Below are 26,497 nucleotides of genomic sequence, written 5' to 3'. Positions count from 1 at the left end.
CTGCACTCAGTACCAAGTATTTCTGAACGATCACAGACATAAATAAAGTAGGAAAAAGGTGTGAAAACCTAAAAGTAACTGGTTTAAATACTTAACATTCATGTTCCATTTCTCTATTTATAAAGGTACTGGTCGATTTTGTTACACATAGGGAGTAAAGAACAAATCAAGTCTTCAGGTGAAGTGGGTTAGAGGGTGGGGTATAATTGGCTCATAGCACGGAGACATCAGTTCCCATCTGTAAGTCATGCATGTTGTCCTTAATTTTATATAATACTTTGATTTTATATTTATAGTTAATTAGCAAATCTTATGGCAATTTGGGAAGCAGAGAAACAAAGCTGCTTAGAGTTTCTTTGCAGTACAGGCTGATGAGCGGTCATGATGATTTCCAACACCCGATTTCTGATTGGTCTCCTTGGAGGACACGACACACCCAGCAGTTTCTCTGGACTTTGCAAATAGATCCTGCCTGCCTAAGTAATCAATTACTTTGCAAAGTGTAATTTTGAGCCATTCTGATTGCCAGGCTCCAGACAGAACAGACAGGGCTTACCCTCGCAGGTTAAGACCTTCTCCCACCCCAAAACAAGTTTCTGCAACCACCCCCACCACAAATTCCTAACATTCCTCCCACCCTCCACCGAGTTTCTGAACTTTTCCCTCCCCAACATGTCCCTGACCTTCACCACCCACCACCCCCCCCCACACCCACCCCTTCTCCCCCGCCCGATTTCCTGACCTCCACCCCCCCCCGCGCAAGTTCCTGACCCTCTTCCCCCCAAGTTTGTGACCTCCTCCTCCCACCCAGAGTTCCTGACCTTTTTCCCCCTCCGATTCCTCCTCCCTCTCCCCCCATGGATCCAGTGACCGTCTCCTTACGGAGAAGAGGAAAACGTGGCCCACGCTGCAGGCCACAACTGTTTGGTGCTGCCCATGTGCGGCTCCACTAAACAGTGCGCATGCGTAGAAGGGGATCGGGTGCGTATGCGCAGACGACCACAAAAGTGTTCGTGCAGATAATCACTCCGCAGTTGCAAAACTGAGGCACGACAGCATCAGAGCCCTGGGAGAAAGTGAAACAGCAGGTTCCACCACAGCAAGGAAGAGACCAACTAGAGCATTGGTGAGCAGATAGCAATTATGGCTATATTGTGTGTTTTTAAATGAAGTCAATACTCCAGATGTGATTGGCCAATGCTCATAATTGATAAGAATTCTAGGAAAAATAGATAACATTAGATCCTAACAGAAGTAAAAATCCCAGAATACCATGTAATAAATGGATACTATTTGGTCAGTAATGATCAATCAACACAGACAAAGACACACTTAAAATTATGTAATTTGGCATTTCCTAAAAAATAGTACCAAGAACAAAAGATGCCATCTGACACCTTCCTATAATCCTTGACAACAGAAAATCATGTCTATAGAAATTAATAACTGCATAATTAAGACATTTTGAAACTCAAATTTCTGTACACTAACCAACAGAAGAGATGTCCTTTCCCACAATCTACTGCTGGTGCACTAAGCAGAGGGAAGCTCAGTTGGTCCATTGTAGAACCTGATCTTTGACAGGTTAGTCTTACTGCTCTTTCACAGCCAGGAGTGGGACACCATCTGATAACTGAATTATTTTCCACAAATGCCTAAAACAAAATGAAGAATATCCATGTACTGAATCCTGGTAAAGCACAAATATTAAACACCTAGGAACAGAGCAGTAGGTTCAGTGTCTTCCCATTTCTGAGAGCTAGACCTGAAACCAGCCTAGACTGATCAGATGAGTATCCCCTGACAGCTACAGATTGCCTTAGGAGTCAGCCTTGGTTCAGTGGTAGCACTCTTGCCTCCGAGGAGTCAGAAGGTTGAGAGTTTAAGCCCCACCCCAGGCTGACACCAGTTCAGTACTGAATGAGTGCTACATTGTTGGATGTGCCGTCTTTAGGATGACACGTTAACTTGAGGTCCCGACTGCCCTCTCAGGTGGATGCAAGAGATCCCATGTCACGATTTGAAGAGCAGGGGAGTTCACACATTGTCCTGGTCAATATCTATCTCAACCAACATCACTAGATAACCTAGTCAATTATCTCACTGTTGTTTGTGGGACCTTGCTGTGTAGAAATTGGCCGTCATGTTTCCCTATATTTCTAAAGAATTTCACTGGCTGTAAAGCGCTTTGTGACTTTGGGGTTGTGAAAGCTGGTTTATAAATACAAGTGCCTTCTTTCATATATACCTGGAGTCTTCAAAACTCAATATTTGGACCTACAAACTCAGTTTGCTTACAACAACTGCTTCTGAAAATTATTTTTATTCAAGTTAATACTTTAATGTATTTAGACAAATTTCCTCATTAACGATTGTATTTTTTAAAAACTTGCCTCATATCTATAGGGTAAAGGAGTGGGCACACAGCCTGTTCACTGGCTAGTGCCAGTGTTCCCTGTAGTCATGCTGGGGTGTGGTTCCAAAGGGCTTGGGTGTTTTTCAGTACCATACCCAAATGGTCATTATCCATTTGTGAGCCTTGGCAGCAGGATATTTCACAAAAAACGGCACCACAACCGAGCTTGATCCTGTTCTCACCTAAAGACCGCACACTCGCACTTCCAGCAAGGGTCACCAAATAGTGGTCAAAACTAGCAACCCTAGTAAATCTGGCTGGGTGTTGGGTGGGAGTCTGGGAACTTTTATTGAAACAATACCATCATTAAAATCGGCAGGGCCTCCACATCCCCAACCTGTCCAGGTGCGTCTCCCTCCACCGGGCTCACGTGCACCCTTCCCACCCCCACCCCCAACGTAAAAATAGAGGCCAAAGTTAAAACAACTAAGAAAAATTTGTAAAAGTGAGCATCTAGTGCTGTGGCCAGGGGAGCAGCTAACAAAAATCCCTCTCCACATAATAGGGTTTAGTTGTACTTAATGAGCAACAATAATCAAGGTTCTTGCCATCATAACTTTACTGCATTATTTTCTAATTTCCATAATTATCTGTTCTATGTAATATTTTTCACAAACTTCACTTGAGACGTGATCACGTCTCAAGCGAATAGGGCTAGTGCCTTAACATTTTGAAATATACACAAAATGTAACCAAGAGCATTAATACTGAATTAAGTAGTTAAGATCACTTTCAATGTTGTTACTCGATTTCAAAGCTTACCTTAATGTCAAACTGCAAATAGCGTTTGTCCATCTCTCTGGAAACCAAGTTCTCTATGATATCTACAGGAACTAGTTGAAAGCAGTTAAAAGCTGGGCAGATTATATTGTGGGCTTCTCCCTCTTGAATCTTGATATTCAAAAACCTACAGAAAGTATGAACAATAACTTTAAATATTGGGGAAGTCGACAATGCTTTCATATTTAACCACTCGAGTTCAAACTAGCAAAAACCTAATGCCCCGGATTTTGCGGTCAGCAGAGAAAGAATGGCGCCACCTGTACAATAAACTTGAGACTTTCTATGGGGTTTTGCACTGAAACTTGCGGTGATTAGAAATCCATTTCAGTGCTGCGGTCTCTACAGGGGATATGGGACCTGTGTGAACAGGGCAAGCAACTGTATATCTCCCTAACCAATCAGATTGAAGAATTCCTAACGAGGCGCAGAGTCTGAACCAGGAAATATAAGTTAGAATAGTTAATTCAACGACAAATCATGAACAGAAAGCAAAATAAAGAGAGGAAAACAAAGAGGGGATTAAAAGAGAGATATAAAAGCTATCAAGTGCTAATCAAAATCATCTCAGGTACTGAGACGTCCCGTTTCTGCAGTTCTTAACCAGACTGCCGGGAGGAACCACATAGAAGGAAGGGATTGCTAGATAAGAAGGTATGTTTCTATACATATGGAGAGTGTCACTTTTAACTAAAGCATTAAACTTAACACCCTTCAAATTACACTTCACAATGGCTATCAATGACACTTAGAAGAAATGACCTAAAATGTAACTGGCAATGTTTACCTAACATGATCAACAAAAATTCAAAGTTCAGTCAAAGTGAAAATTGAAATTCAATCCTCAGACTGGGAGCTTTGTGCTCTGAAGTTAAAGCAAATTGACAGTTCCCTATTTTTAAACTCTAAGTTTGTAAAATTCATACAGCTACATCTTTGATAAAGCAAGGGTTTGCTTTGGAATAGCCACAAAAAAAATCAAAATGGTTTGTGATTAATGCTGACGTGCCCTTTGAGTCTTTAAACACATTAAAGCTTTGTAACTTTCTAATTTGTTTCTAGACTGACAAAAAGGAACTCAGAAATTAAACATTGAATCCATGACAGAGAATAGAAACATAGAAGATAGGAGCAGGAGTAGGCCTCCTTCAAGCCTGCTCTGCCGTTCAATGAGATCATGGCTGATCATCCAAATTCAGTACTCTGTCCCTGCTTTCTCCCCATATCCCTTGATCCCTTTAGCCTTAAGAACTGTATCTAACTCCTTAAATATATTTAATGATTTGGCCTCAACTGCCTTCTGTGGTAGAGAATTCCACAGGTTCACCACTCTCTGGGTGAAGAAATTCCTCCTCATCTCAGTCCTAAATGGCTTACCCCTTATCCTTAGACTGTGACCCCTGGTTCTGGACTCACCCGCCATCGGGAACATCCTTCCTGCATCTAGTCTGTCTAGTCCTGTTAGAATTTTATAAGTTTCAATGAGATCCCCTCTCATTCTTCTAAACTCCAGTGAATATAAGCCTAATCGACCCAATCTCTCTTCATACGTCATCCCTGCCATCCCAGGTATCAGTCTGGTGAATCTTCGCTGCACTTCCTCCATGGAAAGAACATCCTTCCTCAGATAAGGCAAACAAAACTGCACACAATACTCAAGGTGTGGTCTCACCAAGGCCCTGTACAACTGCAGCAAGACATCCCTGCTCCTGTACTCGAATCCTCTCGCTATGAAGGCCAACATACCATTTGCCTTCTTAACCGCCTGCTGCACCTGCATGCTTACCTTCAGCGACTGATGCACAAGGACACCCAGGTCTCATTGCACCTCCCCCTTTCCCAATCTATTGCTGTTCAAATAATAATCTGCCTTCCTGTTTTTGCCACCAAAGTGGATAACCTCACATTTATCCACATTATACTGCATCTGCCATGCATTTGCCCAATCACCCAACCTCTCCAAATCATACTGGAGTTTCTCTGCATCCTCCTCACAGCACACTCACCCACCCAGCTTTGTGTCATCTGCAAACTTGGAGATATTACATCTAGTTCCCTTGTCTAAATCATTAATGTATATTGTGAATAGCTGGGGTCCTAGCACCGATCCCTGCAGTACCACACTAGTCACTGCCTGCCACTCGGAAAAAGACCCGTTTATTCCAACTCTTTGCTTCCTGTCTGCCAACCAGTTCTCTATCCAAGTCAGTACCTTACCCCCAATCACGTGCTTTAACTTTGCATGCTAATCTCTTATGCGGGACCTTGTCGAAAGCCTTCTGAAAGTCCAAATACACTACATCCACTGGTTCTCCCTCATCAATTCTACCAGTTACATCCTCAAAAAATTCCAGTAGATTTGTCAAGTATGATTTACCTTTTGTAAATCCATGTTGACTTTGTCCGATCCTCTCACTGTTTTCCAAGTGCTCTGCTATTACATCCTTTATAATGGACTCTAGCATTTTCCCCACTACCGATGTCAGGCTAACCGGTCTATAATTCCCCGTTTTCGCTCTACCACCTTTTATAAATAGTGGGGTTACATTAGCTACTCTCCAATCCATGGGAACTGTTCCAGAGTCTATAGAATTTTGGAAGATGACCAGCAATGCATCTACTATTTCAAGGGCCACTTCCTTAAGTACCCTGGAATGTAGATTATCAGGCCCTGGGGATTTATCGGCCTTCAATTCCGTCAATTTCCCTAACACCATTACCCTACAAATACTGATTTCATTCAGTTCCTCCCTCTCATTAGACCCTATGTTCCCTGACCTCTCTGGGAGGTTATTTGTGACCTCCTTTGTGATGACAGAACCAAAGTATGTATTTAATTGGTCAGCCATTTCTTTGTTCTCCATTATAAAATTCCCCTGCTTCTGACTGCAAGGGACCTAAGCTTGACTTCACCAATCTGTTTCTCTTCACATATCTATCGAAGCTTTTACAGTCAGTTTTTATGTTCCCTGCAAGCTTACTCTCATACTCTATTTCCCCCCTCTTAATTAATCCCTTTGTCCTCCTTTGCTGAATCCTAAACAGCTCCCAATCCTCAGGTTTGCTGCTTTTTCTGGCCAATTTATATGTCGGCTCCTTGGATCTTATGCTATCCCTAATTTCCCTTATTAGCCACGGTTGAGCCATCTTTCCTGTTTTATTTTTCTGCCAGACAAGGATGAACAAATTCTGTAGTTCATCCATGTGATCTTTAAATGTTTGCCATTGCCTATCCACCGTCAACCCTTTAAGTAACGTTCCCCAATCCATCCTAGCCATCTCGCGCCTCATACCACCGTAGTTTCCTTTATTTAAATTCAGGACCCTAGTCTCCGAGTCAAATACTTCACTCTCCATCTTAATGAAGAATTCTATCATATTATGATCGCTCCTCCCCAAGGGGCCTTGCACAACAAGATTGCTAATTAATCCTTTCTCATTACAGAATACCCAGTCTAAGATGGCCTGATCTCTAGTTGGTTCCTCGATATATTGGTCCAGGAAACCATCCCGTATACATGCTAGGAATTCCTCCTCCACAGTATTGTTACTAATTTGGTTAGCCCAATCTATATGCAGATTAAAGTCACCCATGATAACTGGTGTGCCCTTATAGCACGCATCTGTAATTTCCTGTTTAATGCCATCCCCAACCTCACCATTACTGTTTGGGGGTCTGTATACAACTCCCACTAACACTTTCTGCCCCTTGGTATTTCGCATCTCTACCCATACAGATTCTACATCATTCAAGCTAATATCCTTCCTTACTATTGTGTTAATCTCCTCTTTAACCAGCAATGCTACCCCACCTCCTTTTCCTTTTTGCCTGTCCTTCCTGAATATTGAATACCCCTGGATGTGGAGTTCCCAGCCTTGGTCACCCTGCAGCCATGTCTCCATAATCCCAATTATATCGTATCCATGAATGAATGCAATGACTTCTCTTCCCACCCCTGCACCATCACCTCAGGAGTCCCTTAAAGATCCATCCTCGTCTTCTTCCTCATCTAAATGCTGCCCCATGGCAATAACACCACGGATAAGGGGTCAACTACTACATGTACTGTTACACCCAGCTCTACCCCCCGCCCCCCATCAAGTCTTTGGACCTTGCTACTGTGCTGTCAGTTTGTCTGTCCGATATCCAATCTTAGAGGAGTCTCAACTCCAGTTAAACATTGGGAAGACTGAAGCCATCATCTTTGGACCTGGCACAAATTTTGTGCCATCACCAGATGCTACCTCCTTCTCCAACCAATTTCTCAGAATAAAGTAGACTGTTTGCAACCTCAACATCCTGTTTGACCCCCCCGGTGAGTTTTGGAGCCCATAGCCTTTCCATCACAAAGGCTGCCTACTTCTGGCTTTGTTAAATAGCCTTCCTCTAACCCTAACTCAGCCTATCCACTGCTGAAAGCCTCATGTGCCTCCATCACCTCCAGACAACTATTCCAGTGCTCTCCTGGCCGGCCTCCAATCCTCCACCCTCCATAAACTGTCGAGATCAATTGCAGTATTACATGATCCCATTCAAAATTCTGCTGCTCGCATTCTATCCCACACCAAGTCCCACTCATCCATCAAGAATCCTTGCTCCCGGTCCCCTATGTCTCAAACTTAAAACTTCTATCCTTTTCTTTAAATACCTCCACGGCACCCCTCCCTAGCTCCGTAGTCTTCTTTTGTCGTACAATCCTCCCCGAATTCTTCAGTGATCTGATTCCAACCCATTGTGCATCTCCCTCCCTTTGCCTCATCATTGACATTCGTGCCTTCAGCTGATTAGGTGCCACTCTCTGAAATTACTTACCAAAACTCATCTCCCTCTCTACCTCTCTCTCTTCCTTTAGGACCCTCTATAAAATCCATCTCATGGATCAGGATTTTAGTCACCCAATCTAGTCTATCCTTCTTTGGCTCGGCATCAATTTTTCCCACACCTCTGAAATGCCTTGGGGGACATTTTTCCAGGTTAAAGGCTTTATGAAAACAGTAAGTTGCTGTTGTTGATATTTGACATGTACAGAGTCATGCTCGAGCCACTGAACACGTAACATTTTCTGACTTCTATGACAAGTAAATTCTCAACCACATTACAACGGTGGACTGTAATGATTGTATAAAATTTACATCAAAATGCAGAAGTGATCTCTCCATGCCAATACTATGGTTGCTCTAATTCAGTTCCAATGCCAGGCAGTATTAAGTAACCAACTTGATGTAGGCACTGACTCCTTACCTGCCCCCCTCCCCCAATAGCAAACATTTTGCCATTTTATAGCAATCAACTTCTCATGCTTTATTGTCGAGATCAATTTCTGTATCAACTGATGACATTCGATTTAGTTTAGTTTTAATTCATGAGAAAAACATAAAACGCTCAAGGATACAGCAGCTTCCGTCAAGAATATGACTGATCGGTTGTGGGCATCATTCCCCACTTTAGACGTTGGGCCATCACTAAATCCCGTTCACCCATCACTCCTGTGCTCGCTGACCTACATTGGCTCCCAGTTAAGCAACGCCTCAATTTTAAAATTCTCATCCTTGTTTTCCAATCCCTTCATGGCCTTGTCCCTCCCTATTTCTGTAACCTCCTCCAGCCCTACAACCCGCTGAGTTATCTGTGCTCGTCTGATTCTGGCCTCTTGCGCATCCCCAATTTTAATCGCTCCACCATTGGTGGCCATGCTTTCAGCTGCCATGGCCCTAAGCTCTGGAATTCCCTCCTTAAAACTCTCCACCTCTTTGACCAAGCTTTTGGTCATCTGCCCATATATCTCCTTGTGCGGCTTGGTGTCAAATTTCTTTTGATAATGCTCCTGTGAAGTGCCTTGGGACGTTTCACTACATTAAAGGCACTATATAAATACAAGTTGTTGTTGTACTATATTAAAAAACTACCATTAATACAGTCTGACAATTACCACTCATAGGGTAATGGCTAATGTTACGGTCATGCAACTCTGCAAGGCCTGATTGCAGTGAAAACTGACACAATGTAGCCACTTAAAACCTCTGCCATATCCTGGGAGCCCATCCAAATCTGCCCTAAAAAAATCCTTCAATGGTCCTATACAGTCCTTAATGGCCCACTGGCTCCCAACATAGTTGAAAAAGAGCTTGTTATTACTACCTCAGCTATCCAACATCATCTTCTCCAGTCCCTTTGGCTGGTCTAAAAGCAGTTTTGGTTGCCTTTAGCAGTTTTGGTTGTCTATTCCTGTTGTTCTGAGAACTATTTTCCTTAAATCTATAAAAATTACTTGGCAACATTTAATATCAGGTAGCAATACAGAAGAATAGATTTCTCCATTAAGACATAAAATGTTTGGTAAAGTGGCTGTCGAGATATTTGCCGCTCAGGAAGCACAATATTTACTATGGCAACCTGGGGATCGGAGGAGCCGAGGGGGGGGGGGGGGGGGGGCGAAGAGAGGTGGTGAAGCACTAAAAAATAAATTAAAACCTGCCACTTCTGCAGATTAAAATAATCCAGCCTCCAATAATCCATATAAGAAAATGATACTCACCCTTCCCAGCATCCTCTGCAGAATTCATGACCACAAGGCACATCCACTGGATCCTCAAATACAGAAATGTTGCACATGCAAATGCCACACTGAAAAATAAGTGATCATTGCAAGTAACTGTATAAAAACAAAAATATACAACTTTAACCAAGACTGTGAACCAGGATAAAATTATCTCCATTCTCAAAGGTTGACTTCTATCTAATTTCAACATGATTGCTTATATTAGTCCTAACTGTGTGACTGGCAATTATAAATCACTAACACAATTATCAGCATTTCAAAATAAAGACCAGGACAGACATCAGGTGGTTAAAATATCCTGAGTATTTAGAAATAAAATTATTAGAATAATCTCTATATTGTATATTCTAATTGTGCAGAATGTAGTAAGCTTATTTCTATACAGTACTAAGTCTTGCATCTAGCACGCATCCATCAGACATCACTCTTTGCTATATAGATGCAGCTTAAGAAAATATTTTGTGCATTGAGCTGAAGCCTGAAATTTACAAGCACCTTCCAATCAGCAAACTCTGACCTCATCCTGTGCTTACTTAACAGTATCTAGACTTTGTGGTCTCCAAGGGACACAGCAGAATAATGCACAAGTGCACTACATGACAAAACGTTCCTGTCATTACAAAAAGGCTTAGCATCTGACTTACTGTGAGCAATGTCATTAGCTATTCACTAAATTTAAAGCCAAGATTTTATTCAACTGTTTATACCAGGTTTCTCTTCTTGGAATACTGGTGCATGCGTGATAACCATATTTGGACACTTTTAGGAAAAAAATGTTAGTGGATTGTGACCAGAAGTGGAAATTCTGGCTGATTTTTTTTCCCTGCCTTTTGCCCAGTGGTGCGGAGGACAGTTGTAGCATGGTATCACTGCGTAGCAGAGATCAGCTAATTCAGCACAGCAGGTTGGAACTTGTGACCTTCTTAGCCTTTATGGCTCAGTAGTATACTGACTGGTACACTTAACAGCTATCGGGGTGGCTGTTGAAAAATTTAAAGAAAATAAGCTTGACAAGTCTGAACAAATTTAAATTACAGCGGTGATAAACTGGTGTTCAAAATCTATATAATAAAGCAATGGTGTGTCCCAAATTAAAATATATATATTTATTTATTTAAAAAATACTTAGCACTAGACCTTCAATTTTTGTATTCATTCTGCATGCATTATGGAAAATATTGCATTTTAAATAGGCTTTTCTAAAAATAATGCTCTTTTCGTCCTCACCCCAACTTTATGAGCAATGTTCAGTTCTAGCTATCAATGTCTTCAGTATATACTGTACATACAAAAGTGAAATTAAGCAAGTTTGTGACACGCTACAAATCTTGAAGTTATGGCAGTTATTATATGCTGTGTACAAATAGGAAGAATCTGACTAATTAATTCAATTAACATTAGGATAAACCTAACATACCACAAGTGCATCCTCATCAGTTGGAGATAAGCTTATATCATCTGGAGATGTGACAGAGGAACGGGTGGTGCGAGGAGTTCGAGGTGAAGGGAGAGTATCCCATGCATTATACCCACTGGGTGGTGGAATTGGCATCTGAATGCCTGAACGTTGGCAACAGTCTTCAGGGTTTAACATCCAAGCTTCAAGTAGTTTTTCTCGATCCCAGTCTAGGAAAACAAGTTGAAAAAAAGGAAACACATTTTAACATTATTTCACAAAAGTTCAGTGCTGTTCCTTTGGTCTTCAATTGCAATGGTTTGATTACTGCTCTTACTCAGTATTATTTTCATTGCAGGTTCACAAATGCTGAGTATTAATCAATTCCTGCAATTTCCCACACTGAGCCTCATTGCAGCTGGGCTACCACAAAGGTGCTCAGTAGAACATAGGGACCTTTGATAGAAGGAATTATCTTGGGGAAGGGGAGAAAGGAGAAGAGGGGACATGAAAGGAAATAGGATTCTGTGCTACTATTGTTAGAGAGGTAACATGAGAAGTAAGTGAAAATGCAGCAAGCTTGTTTTGAGGCACTGAAGATGCTTAAAAAGGGGGAGGAAAAGACAAAGAAAAATGTGTCCAAAAAGGATAAAACGTTAACTAGCTTTGAGTTTTAAAGAACAATATAGGCTTCAAACCAGAGTTTACGAGATACAAAAGCAAAATACTACAGACGTTGGAAATTTGAAATAAAAACAGAAAATGCTAGGCATACTCAGCAGCATCTGTGGAGTTAACATTTCAGGACAATTAACTTTTTTCCAGTTCTGATGAAAGGTAAGAGATGCTCTCTCAGATCCAACCCAAACATTGTCATTAAACCTGCTGACAAGGGTGGCGCTGTTGTCATTTGGCGAACCAATCTCTAATTGCAGAGGCTGAACGCCAACTCTACGACATCTCCTCCTGGACCATGAACCCCACCACCAAACATCAAGCCATCGTTTCCCAGATGGTCACTGACCTCATCTCCTCGGAGATATTCCCTCCATAGTCACCAACCTCATAGTCCCCCAACCCCCCACAGCCTGCTTCTACCTCCTTCCCAAGATCCACAAACAGGACTGCCCTGGTAGACGCATCGTTTCAGCCTGTTCTTGCCCCACGGAACTTATTTCTTCCTATCTCTATTTTTGTTCCCCTTGTCCAGTCTCTTCCCATTTACATCGGTGACTTTGTCCTTTGCCACTTTAACACAGTTTTCTTTTCACCATGGACATCCAGTCCCTCTACACTTTCATCCCCCATGAGGATGGCCTAAGGGCCCTTTGCAGCTCCCTTGAATGGAGGCACAACCAGTGCCCATCCACCAGCACCCTCCTCCACCTGGCTGAACTTGTTTAGATTGAACAACTTCTCCTTTGACTCCACTCACTTCTTCCAAATAAAAGGTGTTGGTATGGGAACAGATAGGAGTCCTAGCTGTGCCTGCCTTTTCGTGGGATACATGGAACATTCCTTGTTCCCGTCCTACTCAGGACCCCTCCCTCACCTCTTTTTCCATTGATGACTATCGGTGCCGCTTCCTGCTCTTGACCTGAACTGGAAAATTCCATCAACTTTGCTTCCAATTTCCACCCCTCCCTCGCCTTCACATGGTTCATCTCCGACTCTTCCCTCCATTTCTGGGGATAGGCTGTCGACCAATATCTACTATAAGCCCAATGACTCCCACATCTACTCTGATTACACCTCCTCCCACCTGGCTTCCTGTAACGACTCCATTCCACTCTCCCAGTTTCTTCGTCACATCTGTTCTGACAATGCCACCTTCCATACCAGTGCTTCCGATATGTCTTCCTTTTCCCTCAACCGAGGATTCCTCTCCATCATGGTCGACTGGGCCCTCGAACATGTCCTTCCCATTTCCAGTACTTCGGCTCTCAACCCTTCTCCTACCTCCCAGAACCACAATAGGGTTCCCCTTGCCCTCACCATCCACGCCACCAGCCTCCGCATTCAACGGATCATTTTTAGACATTTCCGCCACCTCCAGCATGATACCATCACCAAACACTTCTTCCCATTCCATCCCCTCCTCCTTCAGCATTCTGAAGGAACCGTTCCCTCTGCGACACCGTGGTCCACTCTTCAATCACTCCCAACATCCCCTCCCCATCCCTCGGCACGTTCCCGTGCAACATCTGCCCTTTTACCTCCTTCCTTCCCCAAACACTCCTTCCAGGTGAAACTTGCACTTCTTTTAATTTAGTATACTGTATTCGCTGCTTTACATTGGGGAGACCAAACGCAGATTGGCTAATCCTTTTGCGGAACACCTCCATTCAGTCCGCAAATGTGACCCTAAGCTTCCAGTTGCTGAATTCTCTGCCTCGATGTGCTTTTGCAAGGTAAGTTGCTGTCAGACAAACATCCAAACAGCGCAGTGCCCTCTACAGTGCATCTGGGACCTGTGTGAACAGGGCAAGCAACTGTGCACCTCCTTGAACAAGAAGATACTGAGCAGCACAAAGTCTGAACCAAGAAGTGTAAGTTTAAATAGTGAATTCAATGTCACATCAGGTGCAGAGAGCGAAATAAAGAGGGGGAAAGAAAGATTGGATTAAGAGAGAAATATAAAAGACAAAGAAAAAGTAAGAGAGAAATCTTTACTTTTTTTAATATCTCCAATAATTAAAAGCTGAAGGAATAAGACTTCACACTTGTAAAAGTTTTTAGTGCCAGAGGGGTTGTTTGGCAGCAATTAAGACTTACCATTCCATTAAAAGGGTACTTAAACTGGAATGGACAAGCCCTAATTTTTTGTGGCAAGTTTGGTCCGTATCTATGAAGTCAGTACAGGAACCTCACGCCATTCAATACATTTGAATGTGGAGCCAAACGCTGAGATGCCATTTTTGCACAGCTTATAAAGGAACGGTGCATCTCGGACAGCAACTTCCAGATAATTGTGTTTAACTGGGCATGCGCGCTCGCTGGAAGTAGCTGTCCGATTTAAACAAACAACCGTGAATGCTGTTAGCCTCACTGTTATTTTAACAGCAAAATAGACCATTCTAACAGTGATTGTTGGGATACTATTTGCAACTTCCCCATGATTTTGAAATTAAAAATTATACTGTCTGTGAAAGACCAACTGTGTTGCCTTGGCAGCTTGCCCCACTTGCAAACATCCGTCTAATTAGCTGAGCCAATTTGTGACAAGTTAGTCACAAAAAGCAGAACATATCAGATGAATACGTGGCTAGAGGAATGGTGCCAGGGGGAGGGATTCAAGTTCCTGGGACATTGGAACCGGTTCTGGGGGAGGTGGGACCAGTTCAAACCGGACGCTTTGCACCTGGGCAGGGCTGGAACCGATGTCCTCGGGGGAGTGTTTGCGAGTGCTCTGGGGGAGGGTTTAAACTAAAATGGCAGGGGGTTGGGAACCTGAGCAGGGAGACAGAGGAAAGGGAAACAAGGATAAAAGCAAAAGATAGGAAGGAGAAAAACAAAAGTGGCAGTCAGAGAAATCAACGGTTTAAATCAAACATGGCCACAGTAAATAATAATTCTAATAGGTCTAAGAGCGTTAAAAAAACAAGCCTGAAGGCTTTGTGTCTTAATGCGAGGAGCATTTGTAATAAGGTGGATGAATTGGCTGCGCAGAGGTAAACAAATACGATTTGGTTGGGATTACGGAAACGTGGCTCAAGGATGGCCAAGACTGGGAACTCAACATCCAGGGGTATTCGATATTCAGGAAAGATAGGCAAAAAGGAAAGGGAGGTGGGGTAGCATTACTGGTTAAAGAAGGGATTAACACAATTGTGATGAAGGATATTAGCTCTGATGTGGAATCTGTATGGGCAGAATTGAGAAATACTAAGGGGAAAAAACGTTAGTGGGAGTGGTATATAGACCTCCAAACAGTAAGGCGGAGGTTGGGGATGGCATTAAAAGGGAAATTAAAGAAGCATGCAATAAGGGCACAGCAGTCATCATGGGTGACTTTAATCTACATATAGATTGGGCAAACCAAATTAGTAACAATACTGTGGGAGGAAGAATTCCTGGAGTATTTACAGGATGGTTTCCTGGACCAATATGTCGAGGAACCAACCAGAGATCAGGCCATCTTAGACTGGGTATTATGTAACGAGAAAGGATTAACTAGCAATCTTGTTGTACAAGGCCCCTTAGGTCGAAGCGATCATAATATGATCGAATTCTTCATTAAGATGGAGAATGAAGTAGTTGACTCAGACTAGGGTCCTCAATTTAAATAAAGGAAACTACAATGGTCTGAGGAGCGAGTTGGGTAGGATTGATTGGGGAATGGCACTCAAAGGGTTGACAGTGGATAGGCAATGGCAAACATTCAAAGATCAAATGGATGAGCTGCAGAATTTGTTCATCCCAGTTTGGCATAAAAATAAAACAAAAAAGGTGACTCAACCGTGGCTAACAAGGGAAATTAGGGATAGCATAAGATCCAAGGAGAGGACATATAAATTGGCCAGGCAAAGCAATAATCCTGAGGATTGGGAACAGTTTAGGATTCAACAAAGGAGGACAAAGGGATTAATTAAGAAAGGGAAAATAGAATGAGAGTAAGCTTGCAGGGAACATAAAAACTGACTGTAAAAGCTTCAAGAGATATGTGAAGAGAAAAAGATTGGTGAAGTCAAGCGTAGGTCCCTTGCAGTCAGAATCAGGGGAATTTATAATGGGGAACAAAGAAATGGCAGACCAACTAAATACATATTTTGGTTCTGTCTTCACAAAGGAGGACACAAATAACCTCCCAGAGATGCCAGGGAACAGAGGGTCTGATGAAAGGGAGGAACTGAAAGAAATCAGTATTTGTAGGGAAATGGTGTTAGGAAAATTGATGGGACTGAAGGCCGATAAATCCCCAGGGCCTGATAATCTACATCCCAGGGTACTTAAGGAAGTGGCCATAGAAATAATAGATGCATTGCTGGTCATCTTCCAGAACTCGATAGACTCTGGAACAGTACCCATGGATTGGAGGGTAGCTAATGTTACCCCACTATTCAAAAAAGGTGGTAGGGAAAAAGCGGGGAATTATAGACCGGTAAGCCTGACATCGTTAATGGGGAAAATGCTAGAGTCCATTATAAAAGATGTAATAGCAGAGCACTTGGAAAGCAGTGACAGGATCGGACAAAGTCAACATGGATTTACAAAAGGTAAATCATGCTTGACTAATCTACTGGAATTTTTTGAGGATGTAACTGGTAAAATAGATAAGGGAGAACCAGTGGATGTGGTGTATTTGGACTTTCGATAAGGTTCCACATAAGACATTAGCGTGCAAAATTAAGGCACATGGGATTGGGGGCAAGGTATTGACTTGATAGAGAACTGGTTGGCGGACAGAAAGCAAAGAGTTGGAATAAACGGGTTGTTTTCCGAGTGGCAGGCAGTGACTAGTGGGGTACCGCAAGGATCGGTCCTAGGACCCCAGCTGTTCACAATATATATTAATGATCTGGACGAGGGAATTGGATGTAATATCTCCAACTCTGCAGACGACACAAAGTTGGGTGGGAGGGTTTGCTGTGAGGAGGATGTCGTGAAACTCCAGTACAATTTGGACAGGTTGGGTGATTGGGCAGAAACATGGCAAATGCACTATAATGTGGATAAATGTGAGGTTATCCACTTTGGTGGCAAAAACAGGAAGGCAGATTATTATTTGAATGGCAATAGATTGGGAGAAGGGGAAGTGCAAAGAGACCTGGGTGTTCTTGTGCACCAGTCGCTGAAGGTAAGCATGCAGGTGCAGCAGGCGGTTAAGAAGGCAAATGGTATGTTGGCCTTCGTAGCAAGAGGGTTCGAGTACAGGAACAAGGATGTCTTGCTACAGTTGTACAGGGCCTTGGTGAGACCGCACCTTGAGTATTGTGTGCAGTTTTGGTCACCTTACCTGAGGAAGCACGTTGTTGCCATGGAAGGAGTGCAGCGAAGATTCACCAGGCTGATACCTGGGATGGCAGGAATGACGTATGAGGAGAGATTGTGTCGATTGGGCTTATACTCACTGGAGTTTAGAAGATTGAGAGGGGATCTCATCGAAACCTATAAAATTCTGTCAGGCCTGGACAGACTAGATGCAGGAAGGATGTTTCTGATGGCCGGCGAGTCCAGAACCAGGGGTCATAATCTAAGGATAAGGGGTAAGCCATTTAGGACTGAAATGAGGAGGAATTTCTTCACCCAGAGAGTGGTGAACCTGTGGAATTCTCTGCCACAGAGGGCGGTGGAGTCCAGTTCATTAAATATATTCAAGAAAGAGCTGGATATATTTCTTAAGGCTAAAGGGATCAAGGGATATGGGGAGAAGGCAGGGACAGTGTACTGAATTTGGATGATCAGCCATGATCTCATTGAATGGCGGAGCAGGCTCGAAGAGCCGAATGGCCTACTCCTGCTCCTATCTTCTATGTTTCTATGTTTAAGTGATTTGTGCTTGCCAACCGAGAAGAACATAAGAAATAGGAGCAGGAGTAGGCTATTTGGCCCCTCGAGCCTGCTCCGCCATTTAATGAGATCATGGCTGATCTGACCTTGGGCTCAGCTCCATTTCCCTGCCCGCTCCTCATAACCCTTCACTCCCTTATTGTTCAAAAATCTGTCTATCTCCACCTTAAATATATTCAATGACCCAGCCTCCACAGCTCTCTGGGACAGAGAATTCTACAGATTTACGACCCTCAGAGAAGAAATTCCTCATCTCAGCTATAAATGGGCGACCCCTTATTCTGAAACTATGCCCCCTAGTTCTAGATTCCCCCATGAGGGGAAACATCTTCTCTGCGTCTACTTTGTCGAGCCCCCTCAGTATCTTATATGTTTCAATAAGATCACCTCTAATTCTTCTAAACTCCAATGAGTATAGGCCCAACCTGCTCAACCTTTCTTCATAAGTCAACCCCTTCATCTCAGGAATCAATCGCGTGAACCTTCTCTGAACTGCCTCCAATGCAAGTATATCCCTGATTAAATGAGATCAAAACTGTACGCAGTACTCAAGGAGTGGTCTCACCAATACCTTGTACAGTTGTAGCAGGACATCCCTGCTTTTATACTCCAACCTCCTTGCAATAAAGGCCAACATTCCATTTGCCTTCCTGATTATTTGCTGTACCTGCATGCTAACTTTTTGTGTTTCATGCACAAGGAGCCCCAGGTCCCTCTGTACTGCAGCATTTTGTAAAATCTCTCCATTTAAATAATAATTAGCTTTTTTATTTTTCCTACCAAAGTGGATAACCTCACACTTTCCCACATTTTACTCCGCCAAATGTTTGCCCACTCACTTAGCCTGTCTATATCCCTTTGCAGATTCTGTGTGTCCTCTTCACAACTTGCTTTCCCACCTATCTTTGTATCAGCAGCAAATTTGGCTACATTACACTCGGTCCCTTCATTCATTTCATTAATATAGATTATAAATAGTTGAGGCCCCAGCACTGACCCCTGTGGCACCCCACTAGTTACCGTTTGCCAACCGGAAAATTACACATTTATCCTGACTCTGTTTTCTGTTAGTTAGCCAATCCTCTGTTCATGCTAATAGATTACCCCCAACCCCGTGAGCTCTTATCTTGTGCAGTAACCTGTTACGTGGCACCTTATCGAATGCCTTCTGGAAATCCAAATACACCACATCCACTGGTTCCCCTTTATCCACCCTGCTCGTTACATCCTCAAAGAACTCCAGCAAATTTGTCAAACATGATTTCCCATTCATAAAACCATGCTGACTCTGCTTGATTGTATCATGATTTTCTAAATGTCCTGCTACTGCTTCCTTAATAATGGACTCCAGCATTTTCCCAAAGACAGACATTAGGCTAACTGGTCTATAATTTCCTGCTTTCATTCTCCCTCCCTTCTTAAATAAGGGCATTACATTTGCAGTTTTCCAATCTGCTGGGACCGCTCCAGAATCCAGGGAATTTTGGATTGCAACCACTATCTCTGCAGCCACTTCTTTTAAGACCCTAGGATGCAGGGCATCAGGTCCAGGGGACTTGTCCACCTTTAGTCCCGTTATTTTACCAAGTACTTTTTCTTTAGTGATGGTGATTGTTTTAAGTTCCCCCCCTCCCCATAGCCCCTTGATTATGTATTATTGGGATGGCTTTAGTGTCTTCTGCCATGAAATATTTGTTCAAAATTTCTGCCATTTCCCTGTTCCCCATTATTAATTCCCCAGTCTCATTCTCTAAGAAACCAATGTTTACTTTAGCTACTCTTTTTTATATACCTGTAGAAGCTCTTACTATCTGTGTTTATATTTCTTGCTAGTTTACTCTCACAATCCATCTTCTCTCTATTATTTTTTTAGTCGTCCTTTGCTGGTTTTAAATTTTTTTCCAATCCTCTGGCCTCCCACTAATCTTGGCAACATTGTATGCCTTTGTTTTCAATTTGATACCATCCTTTACTTCCTTAGTTAGCCACGGATGGTTCTCCCTTCTCACTGAAATATATTTTTGTTGAGAGTTATGAAATAACTCCTTAAAATGTCTGCCATTGCTCATCAACCATCTTACCCTTTAATCTATTTCCACAGTCCACTTTAGCCAGCTCTGCTTTCATACCTTTGTAATTGCCTTTATTTAAGATCAGGACACTGGTTTGAGAGCCAACTTTCTCACCCTCCAATTGAATTTGAAATTCAACCATGCTATGATCACTCTTTCCTAGAGGATCCTTTACTATGAGATCATTTATTAACCCTGTCTCATTACACAGTACCAGATCTAAGATAGCCTGCTCCCTGGTTGGTTCCACAACATATTGTTCTAGGAAACCATCCCGGATACACTCTATGAACTCTTCCTCAAGGCTACCTTGGCCAATTTGATTTGTCCAATCAATATGAAGATGAAAATCGCCATGATTATTGCTGTACCTTTCTTACAAGCCTCCATTATTTCTTGAGTTATACTCTGTCCAACAGTGTAGCTACTGTTAGGGGGCCTATAGACTACGCCCACCAGTGACTTATTTCCCTTATTATTTCTTATCTCCACCCAAACTGATTCTACATCTTGCTCTTCTGAGCCATATCATTTCTCACTACTGCACTGATCTCATCCTTTATTAACAGTTACCCCACCTCCTTTTCCTTTCTATCCTTCCAAAATGTCAAATACCCCATAATATTCAGTTCCCAGCCTTGGTGACCTTGCAACTACATCTCTGTAATGGCCATCAGATCATACCCATTTATATCTATTTGTGCAGTCAACTCATCTATCTTGTTACAAATGCTGCGTGCATTCAGATAAAGAGCTTTTAATTTTGTCTTTTTTGAAACATTTGTCCTTATTCTTTTCCTGGTTTTCTCATTTAATGTAACATCCTTTCCCCTTGTTTTTATCTCTCACTACCAAATAACCTTTCTTTCTCTTTATTCTCGAATAGTATTTTCTCACTATTTCAGCTAAGCCTTCAGTTTCTATTCCAACAGTTTTATTAATCCTGCAGCCACGCCTTGACCTTCCCAAGCTCCCTCTCCTCATCCTGTCCAGCAGGGGCCACAGGAAGCAATCTGGAGATTGCTATATTGAGCAATGGCCACAAGGGTGGCAATCAACTCTTAACTCTTGCTCTGCAAGACCTCAATATATGTACACACACACACAATTGGTTCCATGAAAGCACCCACTGTAATCTACAGAGCATCAATCATTTAACCCTGCAGGGATCTGAAGTTATCTAATCCTCATTTATATTTTCACTGTGCTGCTAGAAAGTTTATAGTAAAAGGTAACAAACTGTTCTGTCGCTCCAAGATTCCTTTAAATAAAGAGAAAAAATATTATGCTCAAAAGTAGCACCACTTTACTGGCAGGGTACCAATTCAATCTCATTCAGCTTTGCACCATGCATTACAAATATATTAAAAAGGAAAAAAAACTCAGCCATTTTTCCAACAATTTATTGATTTTTGATTTTCTTTTTGTTTTCTTGTCAACTATTAATACTGTTCCCACCACTTAAAACGTCCTTGTTTAAAACGGGCAGTTACTTATATTGTCTAAAAAGCAATAACCATTATCCATTTGTATTATCAATTTCAAAGTTGCTGGTTTTAGCATCTTAAGTGCTCCGTTTATTTCGGGCAGAAACTGCTGTATTAAGGGTCTCTGACAATTTAATGAATTGTTATCTTCCTTTTTCACACTGATCACTGTGGAACTTTATTTCAATTAAACTCAGATTATATCAAATTAAATTAGGTGGATTCTATAAATTACAGGATTGAAATTTAACCGGTCTCCTGGTTACCATGTTAGAGTCAGTTTAGAGTCAATTTCTCCAGACAGAGTAATTTAGACTCTGGGTAACAACCTTCCCTGATCTGACTATTTAAAGGTGTGCAGTGATTAGCCAAAGAGCGGATGTAGTGAAGGCAGATGGGGGTTATAGAACTGACAGCAATCCTGGTCGAAACCACGCACCCACATTATACATATTAAAGAGGATTAGAGTGGGTAGCTCCTCCTGTGCCACAACATCAATGCTTCTATGAAATTGGCCAATTGTACAGATGGCCCTGGTGATGCTCTGTATTGATTTACCATGCAAAGAATTCACCCCCCCCTCCCACCCCCCAAAACATAGTACCTCACTCAGTCCGAGTTTAGCCCCAGTTACAGTACTGTATTAAATTACAAATCTACAACAATCTCTGCATTTATTGTGTCTTTACAGAACTCCCATCCAAGGTACAGTACAAAATTACTTTCTTGCAACTAGAAAAGGATTGTCCTGCACCGTGTTGCTGGCCACCTTCAGGATCTCGACCATCAGGTTACACAGGCCACCCTGTAAAGTTGGCAAATCACTTTCGCACTAACACGCTCGCTATAAATGGTGGGGACTGTAATGGCAATGAGTAAACTGGTTTAAAAGTGTTAACAGAACTTGATTGTATGGAGCAGCTAAAACGACAAGGTAATCAAAGCATCCTGGGTCAATGGCCATCCCTTCTGATGTTAATGCTGTTCACTTAGTCAGCTTCACTAAACCTTCCAATGAGGTCCTCACTATTTACTACTTATATTGTAATGTACTGGTTAATGGCTAGGATTCAAATCAAGTCTTGTGAAGGGTCTCTATCCAAAATGTGGACTTGCTTACATGATGACATATATGCTGTGTATCTTCAGCATTGTGTGTTTTTATTTTAGATTCATAGACTTTTTTTTCCTTCTCATTCAGTTAAACGAACATGGCTTAAAGCATTTTTCTTGACAGCCTTTTGAAAATGCTTACACAAAGGTAGTTACACTGCAACTAGCATCTAATAAACAGCAACCAATTGTTAAGGAAAGGTAAAATGTGAGTTTGGACATTGGATTTTAAAATCCACAACAAATGACAATTATAGCTGTATATTACAACTAGGACCCTTAGTCCAACAGTGAATTACTTTACCATGGGCTCGGAGCAGTGCCTCTGCAGTAAAAAGCGGGGCTTGAAGCATGTCTGCAGTTTCCACTATCAGCATATCCTTGAGCTTCCTCAGGTCCTGTGGCCGTAGGCCCTCATATGGCTTCAGAGTGGGAGAAAATACCAAAAGATATTAATCAGATTATGACTTGTAGTTTGAAACTAAAACTCTGCCAATCACATCTTTTACATAAAATCGGCAGTTACAACAAAGTTCATTACAAACATGTGGGTCACCTACATAAAACACTTGCTTCTTTCCAAATTATGAAACTAATGTTATTATGGTGAACAATTCATAATGTAGGAATTAACATTTCAAAATTCTAAAACAAGGCAACAGTTTCAAATTGAACAGTGATCATATCTATACTAATGGAAATCAGCTATTATCTGTTGCATCTTCTAGACTCAGCCAATTTGCTCAAAATTTCAAACATCCACTGTGGCATCAAATGGCACAGAATTTCAATGAACAAATAATCCACTAACAGTACAGAGAAACAAACTTTTAATTTGGTTAAAGATATATTTCCTCATCTTAGCAGCAGGCTATAGTGGGAACATTTTTATCCAATGAATTAATCACGTTGCCTGGTGTGAAACTCATTTAAATGCAATTTTCTCAGTAGTATCAATCAGTAGTACAAATAGCTATAATCAAGCTGCCTCAAAGGGAATTTTTTTGTTAGGAGTTGAAACATTTGCTAGGCATTCTTCTACTACCAGACCTGTATACAGCAATATGGATTGGAGTTATGCTACTGGTTTCCGCATCTTTCCCTGTTCAGGTACAATGGACACAAATAAGCAAAGCTCAATTCTCCAGCATCTAAATGGGCAGTTAACTTTTAGTTTTAGGAGACACCTCACAGGACAGATGATCTTCTCCGTATACAGCTAAAAGAGCACAGAAGAATCACAGGAATTACAAGATTTTGGGAGATCACGGGTTGGGATCAATTTTAGGCATCCCAAGGTGCTTTAGAAAGAGAAACTGGAACCTGAACGGTGACTGAAAATACATTAGGAGAGGTTTCTGAGGCGTCTTCTGAAAGTGGGGAAGAGAAGGATTTTAGCAAGAATTTTAGACAAGAGTGAGAATTTGGAACACAGACTTGTTCTGGGTCCCCATCCTCAGTGCAGTGAAAAGAGGGGCGATAGGAGAGTGTAATTTCATGCACGATAGGCTGTGGGAGGCAGAGTTCTCGATATCTTGGGAGTTTTGTGTAGGGTGAAACTCAGGAGGTTGACAACGAGAGTGCTAGAGAAGTAGAGCCTGGAGATGATGAAGGCATGGTTTAAGGTTTTAGCAACAGTGGGGCAAGGTGGAAAACAGGTGGGCAATAATGCGGAAGCGGAAGTAAGCAGCCTTGGTGATCGTAGAAACAGTGGGGCTGCCAGAGGTGACTCTGCAAGCTTGGGACTTAATTGTCACCAATGTTCCCCTTAAGCTGCGCAGCACTCCAGGGTCCCACGCAGCCGGTAACCCGGCTTTTAAACTGAAAAAAAACGTGTATACATGAACTTCTGAATGGGCAACGCAGCCCGTTAAAGGGGCCGCACGACCCCCAAAAAATTACAAGGAACATGGATTGTCACTAAGATTGAGACCCTCTGTTCAACTGCCTCCATTTCACCCCTATCCCAACCTCACCCCCCCATCTTCCTACATTACAACAGTGACTACTCTTCAAAAGTACTTCATTGGCTGTAAAGTGCTTTGGGGTCATCCAGTGGTCGTGAAAGGCACTATATAAATGCAAGTCTTTGTTTTAGTCCTTACCAATGTTCACTTACTTTCTTTTTTGGGTGCACAGCACCTTCGCGGCCCATTCAAAGCTTCGCACAACACTGAAAAAGCCGGTCCCAGCACCTTATAGGGAACGTTGGTCCCGACTACACATCACTCCCTAGCTTCTCTACCATCCCTTCTCCAAGCTCAGCTCAACCTTTAACCCTTTCCAACTGCCAACCACCCAACTTACCATTTTGGCCCACATCAATATAACACAATGTCCTCACTGACCTACATTGGCTTCTAGTTCCCCAACACCTCAAATTTAAAATTCCTACCCTTGTGTTTAAGTCCTTTGATGGCCTTGCCCCTCCCTAGCTCTGTAACCTCTTCAGGCCCTAACACCCCCACAAAAGACTCTGTTCTTCTGACCTCTAGTGCATCCCCACCATTGGCAGTTTTCAGTCATCTGGGCTCTACACTCTGGAATTCTCTTCCTAAACCCTTCCGTTCTCCACCTCTCTCCTCCTTTAAGACCCCCCCTTAAAACCCAACTCTTCAACCAAGCTTTTTGTCACCCCTAAAATATCTCCTCCTTTGGCCCAGAGTCGATCTTTTGTTGGTAGCTAAACAAATCTCAATTTTGTCAGCATAACTGAAAACAAACCTGACTGAAATATATATTGAGATAGTACTTGTGGCAACTGTATGAAGCTCGTTTATTCAGGGCTACAAGTGTCAAACAGCTATAAAAAATATTTTTTAAAACTGTACTTCTTTTCTGTCCAAAGCTGCATACTCTGCTTCCACTTCTTCAGCTTCTGGATCTCGTGAAAATACCATCCGTGACTCAAGATTGAGAGCAAGATCCTTGTGATGCTGTTTCTCCGCACTGTCACAGGGAGTGTCTCGGTTTTCATTTTCTGCAAACAGGTCTGCATCGTACTTAACTAAAAGCTGAAATCAAGGAAGAATAAAAAGCTAAGTCTTTTTGTCCAAGTTTTAATATGGTTAGCAAATCCAGACCATGCAAATCAGATATAGGTGGCATTTTAAGTGAATCTCAATAAAACAGTTGGGCTAGTGGTTAAAGGCACTACCTACTGTCACTAAGATTTAAGTTTTATTGATGTTTAAAAGATGAGGTACAATAATATCAATATATCTTTATAATATCTTGTGTACAGTTGGCTGTCTATGTCATGACCAACAAACCATTCATCCATTTCTTTTTAGCCTTATCGACCAGGTGTTGACATTTATGTTCTCCTTTCTAATTGATTTCACCAATCATGTGATGCAAATGAAAAAGGGAAAGAAGGAAGCACAGGTGGGGAAAAAGAAAGAAAATGAGGAAAACAAGAGCATGAGAACAGGGAGAAAGACTTTTGAATGGGGAGGGGCAAGAATAGGAGAGAGACACACACTTATGAGAGGGGAGGGGAGGGAACAAAACAAGGATATCAGTTGTGTTTGTAAAAATGAAAAAAAGTTATATAAAAAGTGACATTTAAATAAGGAACTTATACCAAGTTATATTACATTTGTTAGCCTTTATTGGATTTGTACATATCACAACATTTCCAAGTTTTAAGCAAAATTGCTTGAAGTATTATTTCATTCCACTGCTTTTTGGTATTGTGCGTGCTGAAGTTGCCAAGAGTGAAATTGAAGCAAAACCGAGGCAGTAAGAAACACATGCAACACCTTTTCCCCGGTATGAGGAAATACAAAAAAGTAACTTGAAAAATTGGGGCTGTTTTGTTAGAACAGAGATTATGGGGTGATTTGATAGAAGTTGAAAGGATGGCTTATAGTAGATAGAAACAGACTGTTTCCCGTGATTAAGGGTCTAGAATGAAAGAGATTTAGGACAGAGAGGAGAAACTTTTTTTTTTTTTTTTTTTTATAAACAGTGTAATTGGTGATTGAAATAGAGACCATCTCAGCATTTAAGCATATATTAGATAGGGACTTGAAGGGAAGGGGATTACATGAACAGGGCAGGCACATGGGATTGGGATTACTGCTCCTGTGGCGGATAAATGTCAACAAGGACTGGTTGGGCTCAACAGCTCGTTTCTGTAGTGTAATTTCTATTGTAA

The 26,497-nt window shown here is 42.0% G+C and overlaps 1 protein-coding gene across 5 annotated transcripts in view; it reads right to left on the bottom strand.

Moving 5' to 3' along the window:
• The window catches only part of ankib1a (ankyrin repeat and IBR domain containing 1a), a 101,054-nt gene that overhangs the window by 37,307 nt on the left and 37,250 nt on the right, over positions 1-26,497 (bottom strand). For all 5 annotated transcript variants that reach the window (XM_085987963.1, XM_085987967.1, XM_085987966.1 and 2 more), the window contains exons 5-10: positions 25,167-25,349; positions 22,640-22,757; positions 11,174-11,382; positions 9,733-9,821; positions 3,179-3,323; positions 1,492-1,655 (exon numbers count right to left, since the gene is read on the bottom strand). In XM_085987963.1, coding sequence (XP_085844089.1) covers positions 1,492-1,655; positions 3,179-3,323; positions 9,733-9,821; positions 11,174-11,382; positions 22,640-22,757; positions 25,167-25,349 — 908 coding nt within the window. The remainder of the gene's footprint in view (positions 1-1,491; positions 1,656-3,178; positions 3,324-9,732; positions 9,822-11,173; positions 11,383-22,639; positions 22,758-25,166; positions 25,350-26,497) is intronic.

This window comes from Somniosus microcephalus, chromosome 5 (assembly GCF_052327205.1).
Source record: "Somniosus microcephalus isolate GS21.2 chromosome 5, FLI_Smic_1.0, whole genome shotgun sequence".
Classification (NCBI taxonomy): domain Eukaryota; kingdom Metazoa; phylum Chordata; class Chondrichthyes; order Squaliformes; family Somniosidae; genus Somniosus; species Somniosus microcephalus.
This window is presented reverse-complemented; position numbering and strand designations above follow the sequence as displayed.